A 22,671-nucleotide genomic window follows, 5' to 3' on the forward strand; every position below is an offset into this window, starting at 1 on the left:
GCAATGAGGGACGGAGCCCTGCTGTTGCACACTGACCCCGAGGCGGGGCATGGGCGGGACTGTGTGGAGAGGCCGCCTTGAGGGCGGACCCGAGGCGCGCGCGGCGCGGCGCGGCGGGCGGGGAGGTGGTGAGGAGCCGCCCCTCCCCCACGCGCCAGGCTGCGGCGGGGCTGCCAGCCGCGGCCTCGTCCCGCCCGGCCCCGGGGCTGCGGCGGCCAGACCCGAAGCCCGAGTGGGATGCGGCTGACGCGGAAGCGGCTGTGCTCGTTTCTCATCGCCCTGTACTGCCTCTTCTCCCTCTACGCCGCCTACTACGTCTTCTTGGGGTACCGCCGCCGGCCGCCGGCCGCGATCTCGCGGGGCCTAAGGAAAGGGGCGGCTCCGGCGCGGGAGAGGCGTGGCCGAGGTAGGGGAGGCTGCGGGTCCCCGGGTGCCAGGGTCCCCCTTGCCTGCGGCATCCTTGCTGGCCGCGCTGGGCTCGGGGCTGGAGGGTCCCCGCCGCCGAGGCCGAGGCCCGCACGCCTTTGAAACGCGCGCTGAAGCCCGAGAAACGATGCGGGAGCGCTGCAGAGCGCGCCGGCCTGGAAACGTCTGTACACCCAGGAACAATCTGCTGGGACGGTGCACGCTTCTGGAGGCCCTGTCGTCTTATTTTCAGACCGTAGTTCCCGGCCCAGTTTTTGTTTGAGACGAGGTGTTAAGTTGCCCCTGTGCAGTATTTTTCACGTGTTGGTCTCACACTGTTTTATTTCTCCCTTTATTCCCAAATTTGCACAACAGTATCTTAAATTGGTGGACACTATATTCCGAACTAGATGCCCAGGTTATGTAAGTACAATCTATAAAGACTTGCAAAAGTTAAACCTGCCTTGGTGGCGCTCACACTGAGGCCACAGAGACAGGTGCATTTTGAGTTGGAGGACGCCTATGTCAAAAAAATAAAAAAAGAGAGAAACACCTAAATGTAAATTTATCTGCTTATTTTTGTTTGGGGAAGAGTGGAACAGGTTCTTGCTAGGTAATGCAGGCTGGCTTTAAACTCACTGTGTGGCCCAGACTCTCCTTGGACTCCTAATCCTCCTGCCTCGGCCTACCCAGTGCTGTCATTAGGGGCATGTGCCACCAGCCACCACACCTGATTGATCGAGTTATTTTTAAAAGTTTTCTTTGGGAGGAAATACTTGTTCTGTTTCAAATTAACATTTTATTTGTAAACTTTTACAGCAATGGCTTAATAACAATTGCCGATTTATATGAGTCTAACCACCTCAAATTCAGTTGCTTTATCACTGAAAAATTGAAATTAGGATGAAATTAGAATTCAAACATCTCATTTAAATATTAATTTAAATGACTTGAATTTATCTACAATAGCAGTTTACCTTACTGATAAACACTGTTACTCTTTTAAAAGCAGAATCTACTTTGGGAAGTGAAGAATGGAATCCTTGGGAAGGAGATGAAAAAAATGAGCACCGACATAGAGTTAAAACTAGTCTTCAAATACTAAATAAATCAACAAAAGGAAAAACAGACCACGGAGTACAAATCTGGGGCAAAGCTGCCATCGGTAAGACAATATAAGGGGAAAGATGTGAAAAGCATGGTAAGGTGAACTTTAAAATTCATTTTAATGTTTATTTCATCATTGTTTATCAAAGCATCATAACACATTTGTTTTCACATTTTCTCAGTAGTCCTTGCCATTTGATAACATCTGTGTACAAACATTCCATCACTGGTCTTGAGCAGAGCACACCATCATTTGTAGATGCAGAGTAGATTGTGTAACAACATTATATGAAACACATGTGTCACCTGAATTTTCATGAGTTGGTGTATTTATTGGATACTTGATAATCGAGTGCAAGATGTGACCCTGCTGATAATGGCCAAACATTTGTGAGTATTCAGCAGGGGCATATAGAACGTCGTTGACCAAACATGATTGACTGCATAAGTATTTCTGCTCTCAGTGTCATGTGAATCTAGTATTCCAGAATATATACTGTGCTCAGTTAGAAAACAGAGTCTTTGGTGAAGGATGGAAAACTAAAGTTTAGTGAAAAAGAGGGGACTTTATTTGGGTTTTGAACATGAGTTAGGTTTATTACAATAAGGGATATGAATAATTATGTACCAAATAAAAGTAAACAGAACATAGTGCCTGACTCATGATGTTTCTTAAATTAATTTATGCTTAAATGCAAATATACAACCTTAAAAGATTACTACTGACCTCTAAATTTCAAGTACCCAGGCCTGTAATCATCAAATTGTAGCAATTTTTTAAAAAACTAAATGCACTAAATCAATTTCTTCCTTTAATCTCTTCTACATCCCCATTCTAGTTTTTAGTTTTACAAAACTCTTTACAGATTTTCATGTTTCTAAAACTTGCCTTTCAATCCATTAGCACAAAGTAACCAGCTGAATTTTTCCAGTGCTTCTTTATTAAGTTATTCCCAAATACAGTCAGAAGATACCAGTTACAAACATTCCTAGTCAAAAAAGGAAGAAAATGGAAATGAAAAGCAGTTACTAGCCAAGGCAGTTTTGAAATTCAGCCTGGCAAACCCCATGAGGTTTTAAGGCCTGAGAATAATCTCTGGTTGGCAGTTTTGCCTTCTGAACTCTTAACTCCATGCGTGGACTCACCCTGGTTTTTTTGGTGACACCTGATTGTAGCTCAGTAGTTTTGTCATAGGGTACTGGGAGCCCAACAGCCTTCGTTTCATTTCAGCCTCTCTCTGTCACTTGTAGTCCAAGGTTTCTACTACTGTAACAGTCAAGAATTAGTCTCCTGTATATTCCATAAGGATTCACTCAATTCGACTAGAAGTTCACAGCTCTTCCCTGAATAACTCCATCTCTGTTTCTGGCCTCTGCTGAAATGATAAAAAAGATCTATAAATCATACACATAAAGTCTTCTAAGAGCGCTTCATGTGAATGACTTGATCTGATCCTTGTGAAGCACTAGCAAAAATGTTGCCTAGCAACTTGATTGACCTTCCTGATAGTAAGTAAATGTCTTCCCCTGGCAGTCTGGATAATCCAAGAATATTCCAGATCATCAAATTCTGATGTTACTTTTGTGTAACATTTCTTTACTCATTCACTCTGTTCTCTTACCTTTTATAATAAGCACCAAAAAACCAGTTTACATCTTTTAACACTTTGTTTAGAAATCTCTTCAGCTAAATGCACAAGTTTTATCATTTGTAAGTTCTGCTTTACACATAATACAGTACACAATTCAATTAAGCTGTTTGCTCTTATGGGAACCCTCTTTCCTCCAGTTGCTAATGACACATTGCTCATTTCCTTCTGAGCCTTCACCAGCACTGCCTTTAACTACCAACAGTCTGCTTATGACAATTTAGATATTCTCAAAGATAATGTGGGTTTACTTTGTATGCTTTAATCTTGTAATTTGGACAACTGTTTCTAAGATGACAATATGTAATCTACTAACTAGTGATTTCTTACTGTATATTTTTTTTCTTGAAATTCTGTATTACTTGTACCCTTTTACTGCTTTGTTGTTTTTTTTTTTTTCCTCTTTAAATAAAAAAAATACTTTGGGTGAAAAAAAAAAGATAATGTGGGTTTTCTCTACTGTGCTCCTCATTTTTTCTGAGTTTTCACTAGCTGAGTTATTAATGTGTATTTCTACCTTCAGTCTATTCAATGAGATCTAATAATCTAGAACTTGTTTAATCATGTTTAAAATTCTTCTAGCAAGCCGGGCCTGGTGGCATACTCCTATAATCCTAGCACTTAGGCGCCTGAGGCAGGAGAATCGTTGCAAGTTCAAGACCACCCTGGGCTACAAAGTGAGCCCAAGGCCAGCCTGAGCTGCATAGTGAGACCCTGTCTCAAAAAGACCAAAAAAAAAAAAAAAAAAAAAATCTTCTTACCTCTCATTTCTTAATTCCAAAGCCACTTCCACATTTTAAAGTGTTTGCTGTACTAACATCTCATTTCCAGTCACCATACGTAATCTGTACTTTCCTATAGCTGCCAAAACAAATTACCACAGTTTTACTATCCTACTTTTGTAAAGGCCAAAGTTTGACGTGCCCCTTGGGCAATGTTTTGGAAGCTGTGTAGCAGAATCTGTTTCCTTGCGATTTTTCTTTCTAGACTCTACACATGTTCCTTGATTTATGGCCTGACATGACTCTGACCTCTATTTCTCTGTTAGCATCTTCCCTCACTCTGGCCTTCCTGCCTTCCCAGGTGAAGATCTTGATGATAACATACACTGTCCCAGATAATCCACAATAATCTTTCCATCTCAGCATCTTTAATTTATTCACATTAAGAAAATTTTTTTTTGCCATATAAGATAACGTAATTTACAAATTAGAGATTAGGACATGGAAATCTTTGCGAGGAAGCATTATTCAGCCTACCATATTTGGAAAGACAGCCTGGCCAAGTTTTTAAATGTGGCTGTCTGGGAATCATTTAGTGCCAGGTATAATGAGAATGGAGCAAAGTACTCCTTTTTGGTATAATTAAAACAAGGATCTCAGAGGTTTTAGGTGGTTATGGTACATTCTTAAGGTTTTCATTTAGATGAAATTATGATAAAACTTCAGGAACTTCAGGGGAAGTAGCGTTTGTTTGCAAAGGACATGCAGTCAAGGAAGTATAAGGAAAGAGGAGGTATGACATGAATGCTTATCTGTTAGCTCCTCTGGTTTGTTTGGCCCAATTTTAAATCTCTATTTTGTTATAAAAATTGTTCTAATCATAGAGCTTTTTTGTAATGTAATACATTTCATTTTAGAATAAAACATGGAAGTAAAGGTCAGTGATACTAGAAGATTCTCAAATATAGAGGTAAGAGATTATTGTCTTGAATATAATTCACAGTTAGCCGCATTTTACACTGAAAACCCCTGAATTTCTCTCAGACATTAGCTGCCATATGTTGATTTTGAGCATATGTTTGGTAGCACTGCCTGCCAGCTAACCAAAGGGGAAACATCTGTTTCACAGTCAGATATATGAAAGACAAAGCATAAGTTCTTTTTACACAGTTGGGTGTACCAAAAAGTAAATATTTTATGTTTCATATCTTTGTTTTTTGATTACCAGGTTTATATCTCTGGGAGCATATTTTTGAAGGCTTACTTGATCCCGCTGATGTGACAGCTCAGTGGAGAGAAGGAAAATCAATGGTAGGAAGAACACATTACAGGTATTGTACAACAGTAACCTTTGTTATATTGCTCTATTTTATGTAAATGCTATAAGAAAATATATCTTTATAAAACATTTCCATTTTAGCTAGTGAAAATAGAGAAATCTTGTGAACATACATTCATAGTTTAAATTTTAATGAAATTGTATGTTACAAAATACATCTCTTTTTGTCTTTTATTTTTATTTGACTATATGGAAAGTTCATACTCCATGTTTTGTACCATTTGCTTGGCAAGCGGCATTTAACATTTCATATGTCAAGGACTAATACATAAAATTGAAAAGTTTTTTTCATATAATAATGATGTTCAATTTTTATAATATTCAGAAGATATCAAAGCTATTGTCATTTTTTATATTTTTATTTACTAAGTAATACATATGAGTTCTTTAAGGGTTTAATATGGATGACAATTTTTCTACTGTGCTTAGAAATCTTATTTTATTTTTAATTTTTCTTTTAAAGAAAGAAAAATAATGGTACAAAATTTAAAAACAAGATTGTAGAGAGTAACTGTTATGGTTGTGTCAACTTGAGAAGTTTAGAAGTTTAAGGAAGGACTCAGAAAGGAGCAGGATCTTTACTTTGTAAATATCCTCATCATGTGCAAGAGGAGGGTACACAGATTTTGTGAGTGCAACATCTGCCCTGAAGGAGAGAGATGGCCTGTGTACAGTATAAAGGAAGAAGAGGCTTATTCCCCCCTTTTGCTCTGGCTGCTGCCTTAAAGTACTGCCCCAGTGCCATGCCGCCCTGCCTTGGAGCCAACTGAATATGGAATGAAACCTCCACAAACAATGAACTAAATAAACCTTTTCTTCATTTTCGGTGTCACCTGTTTTGTCTCAGCAACCAGAGAAAAGTAATCAAGACACTAACAATGGTTAGTACATCGTGTATTGTTGTCTTCAGAGTAGTTGCTCATATAAGATAGAGGCATGAAAAACTGATCAAACCATATAGGGACAAACCTTTCTTTTAAATGAACTAATAGCAATTAGTAGTATAACTGTCTTATTAATGTTTGTCTGTATGTGTATATATATGCATATATATTTATTTTTCATTTTCTCTCCTTTCTTTTCTCTTTTTCCCCATGCCAGTTTCTCTTTCCTCTGCATGTAATCATTATATGTTACAGACATGCATCATGGGGATTTGGTACATGTGCATGAAACTCTTGATTCTTGTTACTTTGCCTTTCCCTCCAGTTTCTCCCCTTTTCCTGTATCTCTTTGTCCTCTTCCAATTTGAAAAAGCTCTATCTCCCAGTTTCCTGTTATCTTTTTATTTTGCTCTTTACTTATATTTGTGTTTCCACATAAAACTATATTTAAGCCTATGCTTCTGATTTATTGCAGTTGACATTGTCTCAGGGTAGATCCCATTTCCTACAAATAACTCAAACTTATCCTTCCTTGTAATGTATATCATTGCTTTCTTTGCCTCTTCTGATCAGTTTTGGCTTGAAGCTCCTTTTGTTTAAAACTAGTATAGCTACTCCTGCTTGTTTTCAGGCTTCTGTTACATGGAAGATTAGTTTCCATCCTTTGATTTTTTTTTTTTTTTTTTTTTTTTTTTGCCTATCCATGTCTTTTTGGATTAAATGTATTTGTTATATACAGTGTATCAGTGTATTGTTGGATTTTTGTTTCTTGATCTAATCTGGCAAACTATCTTTTGATTGATTGAGACCAATAACATTGCAATATATGTTATTACCAAAAGATATTCATTAATTCCTGTCATTGCTTTATTTTCCTGTTGCTTTTTTTTTTCTTAACTCTCACCCAATTTAATATATTCCTTCCACTGTATTTTTTTGGCATTGTTGGCTTTATTGTGTGTATAATTTTTTGGAGCGTAGTCTTGGTAGTTACAAATTTCCTAAGATGCTGTTTGCCATAGAAATATTTTATTTCTCTATCCATCTTGAAAAATAGTTTTATAGAATATCATTCAGGGTTGGAAATTTTCTTCTGGGGCTCAAAACAGTTCACTCCAGCATCTCCTAGCCTTTAAGGTTTATGTCAAGAAGTCTGCTATAATTCTGATGGCTTCACCTTTCTAATTGATTTATTGCTTTTTTCTAATAGCTTTTAAGATTTTGTCTTGTGTCTAACATCTGTAATTTTGCCTATGATGTGTCATGAGGAAGTTCTTTTCTTATCCTGGATATTTGGCGTTCTATATGCTTCGCTTATTGTGTGATAAATTCTTTCTCTGTAATTGGAATATTTTCTGCTATTCTTTTTTTTTTATTTAAAGAAAAGGAAACAAAAAAATACATGGAGATTTAAAAAAAGGGGTAGAAATAATATAAAATTACAGAAAAACAAATGGTAAGAAATTGCTGGTTGATAAGTTACACATTGTCATCTTAGAAATAGCTGTTCAGGTTATAGAATTAAAGTATTTAGAATGACATTCAAAAAGTGACACTATAAACCGTTCTGCTCTAAGATTAAACAAAAGCTCAGTAATATGGTTATCAGTCCTACACATTTGTTTTACATCTCAAAGAGGGTAAGATTAAACATATCAAAACAGAACAAAACAGTTAAAAAAAAATTTAAAGAAATACAGATTTCAAAGCAAATCCACTGGAGATCTTCCCTGTCTATCAAACTGTCTCTAGTTTCTTACAAATAGTTGTCCCCATCTTCACCCACTTTATATACTTATTGCATATTATAGAACTAATCAAATCATTACAGGATGATGAAGGCTTTTTAGGGCCACAAGTTCCAAAATTAGGGAAGACAATAATAACTACCATCACATCTCTCATTCTCTTTGTGATAGCTGTCCCCATCTCTACATATGCTGAAATTGAACTCAAGAAACCAGCCCAATGTCATTCTAATCAGCGAACAATAGTATTGCTAGAATTTATATCATAGTGCTACAAAATTAGCCTTGGGTTTCTTAGCGTCTCTTCCTCAGAGTATCTGTTCATTACATCTTGCATTATATAATCTGTTCCCATAAATAATTAAAAAAAAAACCCATGTGTGAATTTCTACATATGTGTCTATCCTCTCTGTATTATAGGGGAAACCAAGTCATAGCAAGATAGCAAAACAGTTTCCTAGAAAAACATGCAATGGATAAGATATATAAGACCACTATATAAATGATCTTCCGTAGTTACTATGTTTTCTCTTGTTATTTTCAATAGATTTGTCCACTACACGGGCTTATTATAGTTAAACATAGTATCACCTATTTTTATAAAAACTTAACTTTGACAGCATTGTAGGATTTGAGAGCTGTTACTAGTTAATACCAGTATGGATATCCTTTACATCTTGTCATCTTCAAAGTAGTTGCCTCTACTTTTAGGGTTGATACTAACAAGCATACCAAATTCAAATAAAATCAGCCAAGGCCAACCCATAGTCTTATGATTCAGATTCAATTAAGATCAGTCATAGTAAGACAATGTAAGTAATACAGGATTTCAGTTTAAGTTAATAGGAAAGTAAGGATAGTTACCATGGTATAACCTGCTATTTTGGGGTCAAGATGTCTATGCCCTCAAATCTGACATGAGTGGACAGACCAGAACAAATTAAATTCAAACTAAATATGACGATAAGACTACTGTGTCTTTTAAATCCTTATACACCATTAACAATGACCTCTGCCTTTTTTTTATAGTGTTTCAGAGCTGTCTATACTAAAGACTATAGCTTACTGTCTCTGCCTCATGTCTGCTATTCCACTTTTCTGCTATAATTTGTCCACCTTATTCCCTTATTCCACTGTCTGCCCCATTCATTGAGGCCTCTCTGCCACTGTTGCTGGAATCCTGGTATCCCTTCCTCTCTTTCTCTGTAATGTCCTTCAGCACTCTCTGTAGGGTTGGATTGGTGGCCACGAACTCCCACAGTTCCTCCTTGTCTTGGAAGCATCTTATTTCTCCATTAATTTTGAGAGAGAGTTTTGATGGGTATATGAGCTTTGGTTGCATATTATTTTCTTTCAGGACTTGGAATATTTCTCCCCACTCCCTTCTTGACTTAAGAGTTTGTGTTGATAGGTCTGATGTTATTTTGATAATTTTCCCATTGTAGGTAATCTGCATCTTTTCTCTGGCTGCTTTTAATATTCTGTTCTTTTGGTGGATTTCTGGAATCTTTATTATTATATGTCTAGGCGTAGATCTGTTTTGGTTGTAGGTAGCTGGTGTTCTGTACGCCTCTTTTATCTGGATATCATTTCTTTTTGCTATACATGGGAAATTTTGCTTTAATATATCTGAATATTCTTTGTATTTCATTTTTGGTTGCTCCTGCTTCCTCACTCACATTCTTTATTCTTAAGTTATGTATCTTTTTGTCATCTTCTAGTTTTTGAATTGTTTCTTTACTTGTCTAGCTTATTTTTAAGGTTTGTTTGAGTGTATGGCTACCTGCATCAGCCCTGTCTTCTAGTTCTGACCTGCTCATGTCATACCATTCATGTCTGCCCATACTTAACAATAGAATTTTTTTTACCTCCTGGATTTTGTCTGGTACCTTTTCATACTCTTTGATCCTTTGCTAAACGGGTCATTCATGTTTTGTGTCATTTTGTTTAGTTCAGCTAGCTTTACATTGGTGTCTCATGTAAGCTCACTGACCATTTTATCTATTCAATCCATTATCTGTTTAGTTATATATCATCTTTGAGCTCACTAAGCACCTTTTTGATGTGTTTTGTTTTTTGTTATTGTTGTTTTGTCCCCTCTTTTTATCACTTGATGTAATTCAGTTATTTGGCTTTTGGTCCCCCCCCCCCCCCGCATCAGTCCATCAGTGAGTGTCCCGTGAATCAACTTTAGGGAGTTGGGAATTTGGGGAGGCATTTTGTTGCTTTGATTTCTCATGTTTCGTGTGTGTGTGTGTTTAGGGTCATTCATAATGGAAAAACATTGCTGCTAGTATGAGAATCCCTTTAGTTAGTTATGTGCTCTGTGTGTGGCTAAGTATGGACCTTTGCCTCTATCCCAGGATTGTCCCACTTCCATTAATTTGGGGAGGGGAGAGGGCAGTGTGATTGGCCTCGCATCTAGTTATCCAGAGATGAACCAAAGCATTGTTGACACAAAGACAAGCCAAGTATTGGCATACAGTAAAAAACAGTAACAACAACCATTCTACTATGGCAGTAGCAACAAAATCAACAACAATAACAGATTCAGAGACAAATTGGATATTGACAGATTTTAAGGACCTATAAAAGCTACTACCATACCATTCTTAACACTAGAAACAAGATCCGTAATAACAGTTCAGACCCAAAAACAAATCAAATATTGACATACAGTAAATAGGTACTAAATAAAACAACTATACCACCATTAACAATAGAAAAGAATTCAGTAATATAGAGTCAACTACATGTCTAAGGACTAAGATAGCTTAATAGTAATACTAATAAAAATGGAGGGAAGAGGAAAATTGAAGGAGTAAAATTTTTAAAAAAGGGAAATAGGAAAAAAAGTGAGATAAAGGATCCAACTGAGTAACAGAAAATTAATAGAATTTGATAAAAGTAGCAGAAGAGATGAAGAAAAAGAGCAAAAGAAAAAAACAATGAAGAAAAAGAAATGAGTCCCCAAAGCCCCTCTCTGTTTTGGAATGAGTGATGTCTTTCCATGGTCTGCAGTACTGGAATCAAGCGGATATGAGAGAGGACTGTGAGCCACCATTATGCCTTGCTTTGCTTCCACACTCCGGCTTCTGTGTGTGAGTGCCGAGTCCTGCCATGTATTTCCTCTGGGCATGGCAGTCACTGGTGTCCGTCCTAGAGTTATATTCACTGTAGCTGCTGTCAGCTTCTCTGTCCCTCTGTACCCAAGTCAGTGCTTTTTCCATCTACCTTTGTAGCCTATGGGTTTGTAAGGTGCTCCCGGTGCTCCAAGAGCTCCTCTGCCTGGATGCCACTGGCTACAATGTGGCAGCCATCCAAGCTGATGTGTATCCCTGGTCACGTTGGCAGATAAGAAACCAAACAAACCACCCTGCATTCTATGCTGGGTGTAGACATTGAGGCAGGATAGAGAGGGTGCAGTCAGTCTGGACTTCATGCCAGAACTTTCAGACCCAGCTGTCTCTGAAAACCACATGTGACTGGCCTGGCTTCTCACCTACCAGGGCGGCACCTGACTCCTTCCCAGACTCAGTTTAAACTTCCCGCAGATCTGTGTCTCAGCCTTTGACCTCTCCATGCCTGCCTTTTAAGGACTTCTCCCATCCTGTCACTGACATGGTTACTGCAGAAACTCTAAAGTATAGTCATTCTGTAATTATTTTGTAGCTCAGTCTTGAACTATTTGCCCTTCCCAAAAAAACTCCTGATTAAACAGTCTCAAGTACAGCAGCACAGCAAAGGATTTCTTCTGCTCCAGCCTGCCATACATTCAGAGTAAAACCCCACACTAATTGGCAGATTACAGTAATCACAGACTTTCATGAAGCTAGGACTACTAACCCAGCCAGTTGTTTCTCGTTAGAGTTGCCAACCCTCTCTGGGGTTTACCTTATGTTAGCAGAGACAGGTCCTCCTCCCTAGAAGCCTGGATTGGTGATCCAGACTGCTTTCTTTGCTCTGTATCAGTTTCTCCGCTTCTCAGTAGTTCCTAGTTTTCCTTTCAGCTCTTAATCCCTGGTGATTAGGGATGTCAGAGAGGCTGTACTTCCAGGTCCCAGAGAGGCTGTATTTTGGTGCTGGTCTTTATTCTGCCTGTTTTTCTCTTAGTCCTATTTTTAGACTATGTAGACATTTCCCTTGTTAGGAATTACTGCTCACTTCACCCTGAGGAGTGAAAGCTTTTAAAAATAATGTCCTTGGTTACTGACACTAAATTTAAGACAGATGCAGGTCTCAAAGAAAATTTTCATCAATAACAAAGACAATATAGTTAATTCTTCATAACACCTTGGATATTCTTTTTAACATTAAAATGTTCTTTAAAAGTACAGTTCTGATGGTGCCGACTGAAGTTCTTACTTTGTGCCAATTACCATTCTGTACACTTAGAAAAATTTACAATTTTTAATGTGAAACACTGTTCTCAGTGTTTGACTTTTGTAATCCTCACAGCAGTCCATGAAGCAGCTACTGTGATTATTCTTTTACAGATGAACTGGAGCACTAAAAGGTTAAGTACCTAGGCTCAGTTTACACACTCTAACTTAGTGGGTAGAGCTGGAAGTCAAATACTCTTGACTAAGAGGAGATCAGAGAATTTTTCCTTTTCAACATTTTAAACAGTTGGTGATACTACATTGATTGTCTAAAGATTTCAGGTTTTTTTGTAGTACATGGAATTTTAAAATCCAAAACCTGATAAACTAAATTAACAGTGCCCTCATAACAACTCTTGACTTAACATCTTACCCAACTTAATGTTTAAGATCCTTCTTTACTTGAAAAATACCTCAGTTGGTTTGACAGAAGAGTTACTCTCATTCCCTTTTGTCTCTCATCACTCCTATGAGTGGCCAACGTCTCACTCCACTCCAGTCCATACCGTTAACATAAAGGAACCAGCAATGGGCAGCTCTTGGCCCTTGTACTCATCCAAGGATGAATCAGCACTCAAGCTGCTTAGAAGACCTCCCAGTGTGAGTGAGAATGGCCCCCAGCCTAGTAGAGTGGACACCGAGGTGCCTGGCCTTGTTCCCGCCCATGCTATGAGGGCCTCTGCCTTCTCAGGGCTTTTGTATTTTTAAATGAAAAGAATCCTGAATCAACAAAAGCAAACGGAACTGTTGCTTCCCTTAATTAGCTGCTCTAGCCTTTAGCTATTCTATCTGACCCGTCACCCATACAGTACAAAATATTTTTGTCTGGTTTTTCTGTATAAATATACTTTATTTCTAGTTATTGAGGGACTGTAATTAAAAGGCCTAAGATATTCTCAATTTTAAAAATTTTTTATGAACTAGAAAATACGAAGTTTAACTTTCCTGACTGAATTATAAAATGTCTTAGATTTTTTTACTTAGAATTTTAATTTATGTGAAAATACAGTACTTGAAATTTGCAAGTTAATTTATTATTAAAATTAGAGCTTTTTAAAGATAGATTTATAATAAAAAGACTAATCAGATACGATAATTTGGAATATTCAGAACAAGTGAATTTTTAATAACTTGTAATTCTCTTTTCCTGGAATTCTAAAACTGAAAGTTTTACAGTTAGCATTTTATCATGTCTACTTCTAGGCTCCTTTCTTAAATAAAAGTTTGCTTTTTTGCTATTTTACATACTATAGCTGACATTTATCAAGGGCAACACTGTGCCAGAATGTGTACTGAAGTTTTTTGCAAACTCTTTTATTGCTTTTTTTTTAACTGAGGATTGATCCCAGAGCCTGTACACTAGCTATATCCCAGCCTTTTTGGTTTGTTTGTTTTCTACTTTGAGGTTCTTGCTAAGTCACTGAGTCACCCAGACTGGACTCTAGCACACAATCTTCCTGTATCAGCCTCCCAAAGTATTCCCCGGTGCACTTGGCTTCCCTTGTCTTTATAACCCACTGCTCCTCCTCAGCTACGTTCGCCTGCCTGAATGTGAGCAATCTCATTCTCTGGGCACTTGTTTGGACCCCAAGCCTCTCTACCTCTCTGCCTTCATTCACATTACTTATACCCCAACTGTTACACACTGTCCATGTGCCTCCTTCATGTAAACTCAACGTTGCTGGCACAGGCCATGCAGCTAAAGTCTGGTTTCCCTAACACAAAGTGGGGAAGTAACTCGCCCTGCAGAGTTGCTGTGGGGACAAATGATAACCTGTGTGGTGTTTGTGTGTCGTGTAGAAAAGACATTGAAAAAGCATTAGTTTTTATTCACAGCAATAATAAGCAATAAAACCTGGAGTTTGGTATATATGTGTTAAAAGATTAAGCTTCTTGCAAGATAAAAAGAAATGCTTGAAGAACTTAGCTTTTAAAGAATCCAGGATCATCTAATTTTAAGGTGAATTTAACAGTATTTTTATACTTAATACATATTAAAGATTGTCCCAGACAATATATAATATGAAAATGAGTTATGAAACATATCTTCCTTTTATGAAATTTTTCTAAGTGATAAAAAACAGAAATACAATAAATTCCCACCAAGAACTAGCATTTGCAACTCTGTGTTATTTGCTTTGACATTTAACTTTTCCCTTAAAAGAAATATTTCCAACTGGACATGGTGGTACATACCCATAATCCCGGCACTCTGGGAGGCTGAGGCATGACAGTGCTAAATTCAGACTCATCCTCGGGAACTTAGCAAGGCACTATTTCACATAAAAAGAAAGGGCTGAGGGTGTAGGTCAGTGATCTGCAGTGCCACAGTCAAGTGTTTTCATTAAAAGTAGAGTTCTTTCTTTTGTTCCCCCCGTCCATTTCCTCTTCCCATTTGAGAGGCCATCATCATCATGAATTTGATATGTATCTTCCCTTTCATTTTTTTTTTGTTTTTTGTTTTTTTTCCTGAGATAGACTCTTGCTATGTAGTTCAGTCTGGCCTTGAACTCTGTGTGGCCCAGGTTGGCCTCAAACTTGCAGCAATCCTCCTGCCTTGGCCTCCAAAGAGCTAGGATTATAAAGCATACACTGCCACACCCATTACCATTCAAGTTTTTATATTTATGCTGATACTAGTTATATAAGTATTTGTGTATGTACTTTTCAAATTCACATAAAATTATCACACTGCAGGAGTGTTACAAAGCTTGCATTCTTCCATTTTGAGAACTAACCTTCAAAGAATATTTAAATGAAGTTAAAGAAAAAAAAGTTCTCACATTCTGATGGAAGTTAATCCGTCTCCAACAATAGCTTCCTATTAATCTGCTGCCGTGTCTGATCATCCAAATGTGTTCATAGGAACTTGTATTATAGAAATTTTAATTCTAGAGAGAGAATGCATTAAATGTCATTGTAGATTTCTAAGTAAAATGGCTAAAAACTTAAGATACCAAATACCTTTGTTCTGCTTTTGTTTGTCTTATTTGATTTGTCGTTTTCAACAGTTTCATCACAGGGCCAGCTGTAATCCCAGGGTACATCTCTGCTGATGTGAATAGTGTGGTACTGGTGTTAAACGGAAGAGAGAAAGCGAAAGTCTTGTATGCCACCCAGTGGTTACTTTATGCACAGAATTTAGTGCTGTCTCAAAAACTCCAGCATGTTGCTGTTGTTCTGCTTGGGAATGAGCACTGCGATAATGACTGGGTGGCCCAGTTCCTCAAAAGCAATGGAGGCTTTGTGGAGCTGCTGTTCATAACATACGACAGCCCATGGGTTAATGATGTGGATGTTTTTCAGTGGCCCCTAGGAGTAGCAACGTAAGTATCAAATGTGTTTAAACATTTCTAGACTCTTAAGACATGAATATCTGAATCGGGAAGATTGTATTGTAAATTATAATATATGCAGTTTTTCTGGGATCAGAGACAATCTTTTCTAAAGATGAAACATAAAGTGTCTCATGCTTCAGTGGCAATATTTTTAGAGTATTTTATCCTTTTATAAGAGAGCAGATAACAGTTACTTTTCTTGTTGTAAAATCCTAAGGAGTACCTTAGAGAGATGTTTACTGAAGAATTAATAATGATAGTAGACAGTATATAACTCATAGTTTAAACTTAGTTTTAAGGCAATGTTATAGCAAGAGGATACTATGCCCTTGGATATAGAATGGCCGCATTTGCACAAATCTTTTCTATAAAAGGTTCATTAAATTATAACTAAGCTTTTCTCAATACAGTCTTTCCCTGCTATAAAATGGAAAACATGCCAGGCATGGTAATGCACACCTGCAGTCCCAGCCCTCCAGAAGCTGAGAGGAGGATCTCTGTAAGTTCAAGCTCAACCTGGGATACATAGTGAGTTCAAAGTCAGCCTGCACTACATAGTGTGTGCCTGTCCAAAAGGTGGGGCAGGGGCTTGGATTTAGCTCAGTGGTGTAAGTGCTTTCCTGGCAAGCTTGAGGTCGTGAGTTTGATCTCCATACCAAAAAAAAAAAAAGTAAAACATCTTTTAGCTGTGCTATTAAAAGCTTTTTAAGGAAAAGCAAGTTGACTTTAAGACAAGTTGCCACTAGTAGAAAAAAATACTCCTGAAGACAGGGGGTTTTTTCCCACTCTTATTGACTGTTGCATCCACAGAGCCTAAAATAGTATTTGCACACAGTAGCATTCAGCAAGTCTTTGGTGGATGGACTTATCTCACTACCATGATTTTGAATCAGATATTCATTATTCTGTCACTGATTACCCAGATGTAGTTTTAGGATACTGCCTAGTTAAGCTGCACCAAGCATGCTTTGGAGACACATTCCCAGGCCTGTTTTTACAGTGTCCTGACTCAATAAACTTTCAGTAGGACCAATCATAAAGAGCTTTGTTAAGTACATCCTGCTGAAAGTCCTCTGCAAAATCTATCCTTTGAGAAAAGACCATATTTGTAAAATGTTTTGAAACATTTTACTTTTCCACAATAACACTCGTGTCTATTCATACAGTATAAAATGGAAACTCATGCTAATTCTGCTATTGCTGTACTAGGCCAACATATTTCTGAAAGATCAGTAGTTATCCGCTAGGAGCAATCCTGCCTCCTTCCCAGGAGATATTTAACAACATCTGGAAAAATGTTGACTGTTGAAAGTGAAGGAAGGAGGTTGTCACAACTGGCAACTGAGGAATAGAGCAGAGATGCTGCTAAATACCCACAAAGTATGGGGCAGCCCCCACAGCAGACACTGCTGTCTCAGTGTCAGGAACGCTGAGATTGGAACCCTGTGATAGGCTAATAGTTATTTATAAACTGTGTTCTCATGTGAAGATAATATTTCAGACACACAGGTTGATCCTTCTTACAAATTCTCATAAGAACAGGGCACTTGCAGTAGGCCTGCTTTATGTGGCATACCAGGTTTCTGTTTGGTTGGTTGACTGATTGGCTGGTTTTTAGATAAGGTATCTCTGTGAGTTCAGGCTGGCCTTGAACTCACTGTACCCCAGATTGGCCTCAAGGTCACAGTGATCCTCCTACATCAGCCTCCCAAGTGCTGGGATTACAGGCTTGTGCCACCACATCTGGCTGGGTTTTTTTTTTTTTTTAATCTATTTGAAAAGATCATTTTAGAGAGCTCTTTACTATGGTAACATATATTCTATAATCTTTCTCTTTTTTCTTTTTCGTTTGTTTAATGGACAAATAATGATTATATCTGTGGAATATGTAGTATCTTGGTATGTATTTGCAATACATAATGTTTAAATCATGTTTAAAAAATCCAACAGTTCACATACTTACGTTTTTTGTGGTAAAAATATGTTAAAATCTTTTTACCAATTTTGAAGTATAAAATGCATAATCACAATTGTTTATGATAGATTGATAAAGCATATTCCTATGTGAAACGTTATACCTTTGGATCAAAATCTCCCTTGTTACAAGTATTCAGTGTCTTCCCATTACCAGACTGAAACATTGATTAAACTATGATCATTGTGAAAGCAGATAAACCTTTATATTTTGAAGGTCTTACATTCACCATGCATAATAACTGCAAATGAGTAATATGAGTTGTGAAAATAAATATTTAATTTTTTAAAAAAATTATAATAAAGGACACGTCTCCATTAACTTCACTCAAAACATTCCCTTCACTTTAAACACACTTAGCTCTTCAGTGCCACTTTCTGAAGCAATTCTGTAAGTCCTCTTTCATGAGTGTTTTTAGTTGCACTATAGTAGCTGCCTCAGTGTCCTGAATCAATTGAAAACATTTACCTTTCATGAGCGTTTTGACTTTGAAGAAGAGCCAGAAGTCACACAGTGCCGGATCCAGTGAATAGGCAGGTGAGAACACACAGTGGTGTTTCATAAGCCTGCCTTTCTATTAGACGGCATTCAGCAGCAGCATTCACTATATTTTTTTATCACATCTTAAGAAGACATAAAAGAAAGAACCACTTGAAACAGTGGCAAGGACAATGCAGTAAGTGTGTTCCAAGCAGTTGAGACAACAGTATTTTGAGTGGGGTTAATAGCAATATGTCTTTTATGGTAATAAAATTTTTTTAATTATATGTTCACTATATATTTTGATCAGACCTTGTAGGCATTAAAGAATGCCAAAAACAGAAGACTTTAGGCATGAAATCTTTGATATTTTTTAAAGAGATACCAGTGTGAAAAAGTGAATCATTTTTATGTCTTTTCTGTATACATAGTGCTACCTAGGAAGTTGGGTTATGAAAATTTTGCCAATCCTGTATCATGTAATAACTCATATACTTGTTTTTATAGATACAGGAATTTTCCTGTGATGGAAGCAAGTTGGTCCATGGTGTATGATAAGAGACCATACTTATGTAATTTCTTAGGAACTGTTTATAAAAATTCATCTAGACAGGAACTAATGAACATTTTGAAACAAGATGGGAACGATAAGCTTTGTTGGATTTCACCAAGAGAACAGTAAGTTCTGTGTTTTCTCAATTAATCTATTTTGTTCTCCAGTCTGAGAGTAGCTTTATATGAAAGCACTGAAGGTTTTAAAGAAAAAGTATTCACTCCATTTATACCATTCTTTCTCCAGAAGATACATTGGTAATTAAAACTGTGAAAGACCTTGACTGCATAGGTGTTCATGGGGTGCAGGAAGTCCTGGGAGCTGAACCCAGGGCCTTAGTGAGATGCAGCCCATTTCATTTTTTATTTTGAGACAGAGTCTCACTAAGTTGCCTGGGCTGGGCTCAAATTTGATCCTCCTGCTTTAGTCTCCCAGAATGCTAGGATTATAGGCATGTACCATTATACCCAGTTTCATTTTTTTTTAATCATAGAAGATATTCTCTTGTATGTATAACTCCGTACTCTACTGTAAACATAACCATTATATTCACCCAACATTCATTAAGCAAATACTGTATACCAGAAACTCGTATCCATGATAAATACAACAGTGAACAAAACAGCTCTTGCCCCACTGTCACTTCTGTGCTTATTGAAGGAGGCAAACAAGTGAGATGCATCAGAAAATGATCCATGCCATGAAAAAGAAATTAAGCAGAAGAAGGGCAGAGAGAGAAATGGGAGTTGGGGACACATTAACTGCTGTTTTCAAATACAAAGGAAGATATTAGTTAGAAAGTGACACTTAAGCACGGTGCTAAAGAAGGTGCAAGGGTCATCCTTGTGTTTATTAGGGAGAAGTGTTCCAGGCAGAGGAAAGCAATTGCAAAGGCCTTAGGGTAGGAGTGTGCTTCCTGGGGCAGGGGAGATGTCTGGTATGGAATGAATAATTCAGTGCAGTGCCCCAAAGTTTGGTAAAGGAATACTCTTATTCTTATAACTCCCTCATTCCTTTGAGCCTGAGATCAAGTGGGCATCTTCCTTGCTGCTTATTCTTCTTCCAGACCATTCTTTCCTTTTCCTACCTAACACCCCCAGTTTTCACTCTCATGCTGGCAGGCAAAACTGCCATTACTTTGTTCTCTAAAATCATAGTCTGATCCTTGAGCTTCTCCCACTAGTTCCCTGAAGAGTATAACTCCTGGTACACTCACCCTGTCTCACACTAGCTTGGTCTTAATTCCTGATGACTGAGAAATCTGGGTGTGGTTCTCCCATCATCTTGGTCTTTCATTTCTTTAACTCCTCTCCTCCAGTGAACTGACCTCAGGCATTTCCTATCATACTCATTTTCTAGATCTTTTCATTATGCCTGGACATCTTTTCAGCATGGTCTTAAATTCCAGCATCTCTCTCTCTGTTACCACCATATCTCGACCTTCTAGCTCATTCATGACTGAACCTGAAATGTCCCTAATCATATGTCTCCTTGGCCATGTCTTCTTTCACTCTCTGGAAAACTGTGTCATGCCTTTTTTCTCCTCAACTCTTAACACCTCTTCCCCTAGTCTCTCTTACTTTATGAGCTATTGCTTATTTCACTGAAAATATAAATAAAGGGAACCATTTTTAGTCATAACTAATTCTCAGCTTCTGCCCTTGTCCTGTGGTACTATGTTTTCAACACAACAGCCAAGTTGAAAATGATGAAACCTAAGTCAGGTCACCCTTTGACCAAAGTCCCCAGAACCATTCAGACCTTGTCTTCTGTCAATCCCCTTGGTTCCTTTGCTTCAGCCACCCTGGGCTCCCTCCTGTTCTTGAAGCCCAGTGCTGTTTACTTGGTCTCCTCCCAGATCTGCACGTTGTGTTCCTTCATCTCCATGTCTGCCTGTGCTCACAGACAACTGAGTGAAATATTCCCTAGTCACCTGTTTCAGATCACAGCTCCAAGGCCTCCTGAAATTCTCTCTCCATTTTCTGTTTTATCTTTCTGCATGGCATTTAATACCTTTAGAAAACTTCCTGATTTGATTAGAACCAGAATACAAGTTCCATGCAGGAAGAGAACCAGGCATTGAGAAAGTAGGCATTGAAGTAATATTATTTATTTAATGAATACCACCATATTTTTTAAATCAGCAGCTATAAAATGTTCAAATTTTTAAGAAATCTGATAACTATCATCTCTGATGTTTGTATCATTTTCTATAATTGACATTAAAAGATAAAATATCTCCTTTCACAAAAGATAACGCTTCCTAAAATAAAATCTACAGTTGTTTTTTCTGATATTCTAGGTGGCAGCCTCAGGAAACAAACGAAAGTCTTAAGAATTACCAAGATGCATTGCTTCAAAGTGACCTCACGCTGTGCCCAGTGGGAGTCAACACAGAATGTTACAGAATATACGAGGCCTGCTCCTCTGGCTCTGTCCCTGTGGTGGAGGATGTGATGACGGCTGGCAGATGTGGAAACACATCTACTCAACACAGTGCCCCTTTGCAGCTGCTCAAGTCGATGGGTGCTCCCTTCATCTTTGTTAAGAGCTGGAAGGAACTTCCTGCTATTTTAGAAAAAGAGAAAATTACAAATTTACAAGAAAAGATTCAAAGAAGAAAAATGTTACTTCAGTGGTATCAACACTTCAAAAGAGAACTAAAACTGAAATTTACTAACATTTTAGAAAGGTCATTTTTAATGAATAATAAAGGTTAGCTTAATACGGTTTGTTTGTTTGTTTGTTTTGGGGGTTTTTTTTAGACAGATTCTCACTGTGTAAGTCAGGCTGACCTTGAATTCAGTATGGAGTCCAGGCTGGCCTCGAATTCATGGTAATTCTGCATCAGTCTTCGAATGCTAGGATTACAGGTTCGTGCCCCCACACCTGGCTAATCTTTTGAGATAGATGTGATATTTTAAAATCATTTCTAATGCAAAATATATGGATATGTATGTGTGTTTGTGTGTATTTGTGTCTGTGTTTGTAAATGTTCTTTAAAGTACTTCTCTTACTGGACTAGTCCTGTGTACAGGCTAAAAATGAGGGCAAAATACTGCTCAGATTCATTTCTACCAAGTTGAATGATTAACATTTATCAACTTTCCTCACTCATTTAAACCCTCCTTATGGAATAGTGGTTACCAGGAGCTGGAGAATTTGGGTGGGTAGTTTTAAGAATCAATACTATTCAAAGACAAAATTTCAGTTAGGAAGAATAAGTTAATAAGCTCTATTATACAACACAATGACTGTGTTAATAACAGTATAGCCTTAAAATGCTAACAACAGATACTAAGTGATAACTGCATGAGGTACAGTAGTTTATATGTTAGTTAGTTAGATATGGTCTCTCCACGGTCACACATAGTAGTGCACGTATATAATCCAAGCTGTATGGGAGGCTGACGCAGGAGGATGGCAAGGCCAGCAGCCTTGGCAGTTTAGATCTTATCTCAAAAAGGAATAGATACACCTTAGTGGCAGAGCACTTCTCTAGCATACAAGAAGTCCTGGGTTCCATTCACAGTGTAGCCAAAGGGGGAAAAAAGTACACAATAGTTCATGTGCTAATTTAACTTTTCATTCTGGGAAAGCACCATTATATAGTCGAAAACCTGTACTTTCAGACACAGTGTGAGGTCACTCCTCAAAACTACACAGCCCACCTGGCTGCTTACCACAGAGGGCAGTAACACCATGTCCTTCACAACCTGCTGCTGCTGCAACTTTTCAGGGGATCTCCCACTAACCACGCCTTCCCTGTGATCTCTGACCATCTCCCACCCAGTCTGTGCGGTAGGGTGATCCCCAGGGACCCTGCAGTGACATTCTGTGACTTCTTGCAGAGAGTAGCTCAGTCTTAATAAACTCCTTCCCAAAGTGGCTTCTGACTACATAATTACAGGCAGATAACTTAGGTAGAAATTAGTATATAGTCAGAGGAACTGGACACTCAAGTCAGTGAAAATAAAGATACCAGAATTATGGCTGGAGGCACATCTGAAGAAGGCAAGGCCTCCAGGTAAAGTCACAGTGGCCAGACTTGCATGCTTCCCTAAGGGAAAAGCACAATTTGAGACTACA

The 22,671-nt window shown here is 38.0% G+C and overlaps 1 protein-coding gene across 4 annotated transcripts; it reads left to right on the forward strand.

Moving 5' to 3' along the window:
* The first annotated feature begins 109 nt into the window (after window positions 1-109).
* On the forward strand, window positions 110-21,312 carry Rxylt1 (ribitol xylosyltransferase 1). Of its 4 annotated transcripts, none has more exons than XM_063255058.1 (6): window positions 110-406; window positions 1,415-1,570; window positions 5,112-5,214; window positions 15,248-15,562; window positions 18,537-18,707; window positions 20,885-21,312. In XM_063255058.1, exons 1-6 carry the CDS (start codon window positions 238-240, stop codon window positions 21,300-21,302), a joined length of 1,332 nt encoding a protein of 443 aa, XP_063111128.1. In that variant the 5' UTR covers window positions 110-237; the 3' UTR covers window positions 21,303-21,312. The 4 variants fall into 4 exon arrangements, with proteins under 4 accessions (XP_063111128.1, XP_063111129.1, XP_023423421.2 ...); XM_063255059.1 differs by having other exon boundaries at window positions 111-406; window positions 1,418-1,570; XM_023567653.2 differs by lacking the exon at window positions 110-406 and adding an exon at window positions 588-828 and having other exon boundaries at window positions 1,418-1,570.
* The last annotated feature ends 1,359 nt before the right edge of the window (window positions 21,313-22,671 follow it).

Source organism: Cavia porcellus, unplaced genomic scaffold, assembly GCF_034190915.1.
Source record: "Cavia porcellus strain 051 isolate PalLab524CR breed Dunkin Hartley unplaced genomic scaffold, mCavPor4.1 scaffold_8, whole genome shotgun sequence".
Lineage (NCBI taxonomy): Eukaryota > Metazoa > Chordata > Mammalia > Rodentia > Caviidae > Cavia > Cavia porcellus.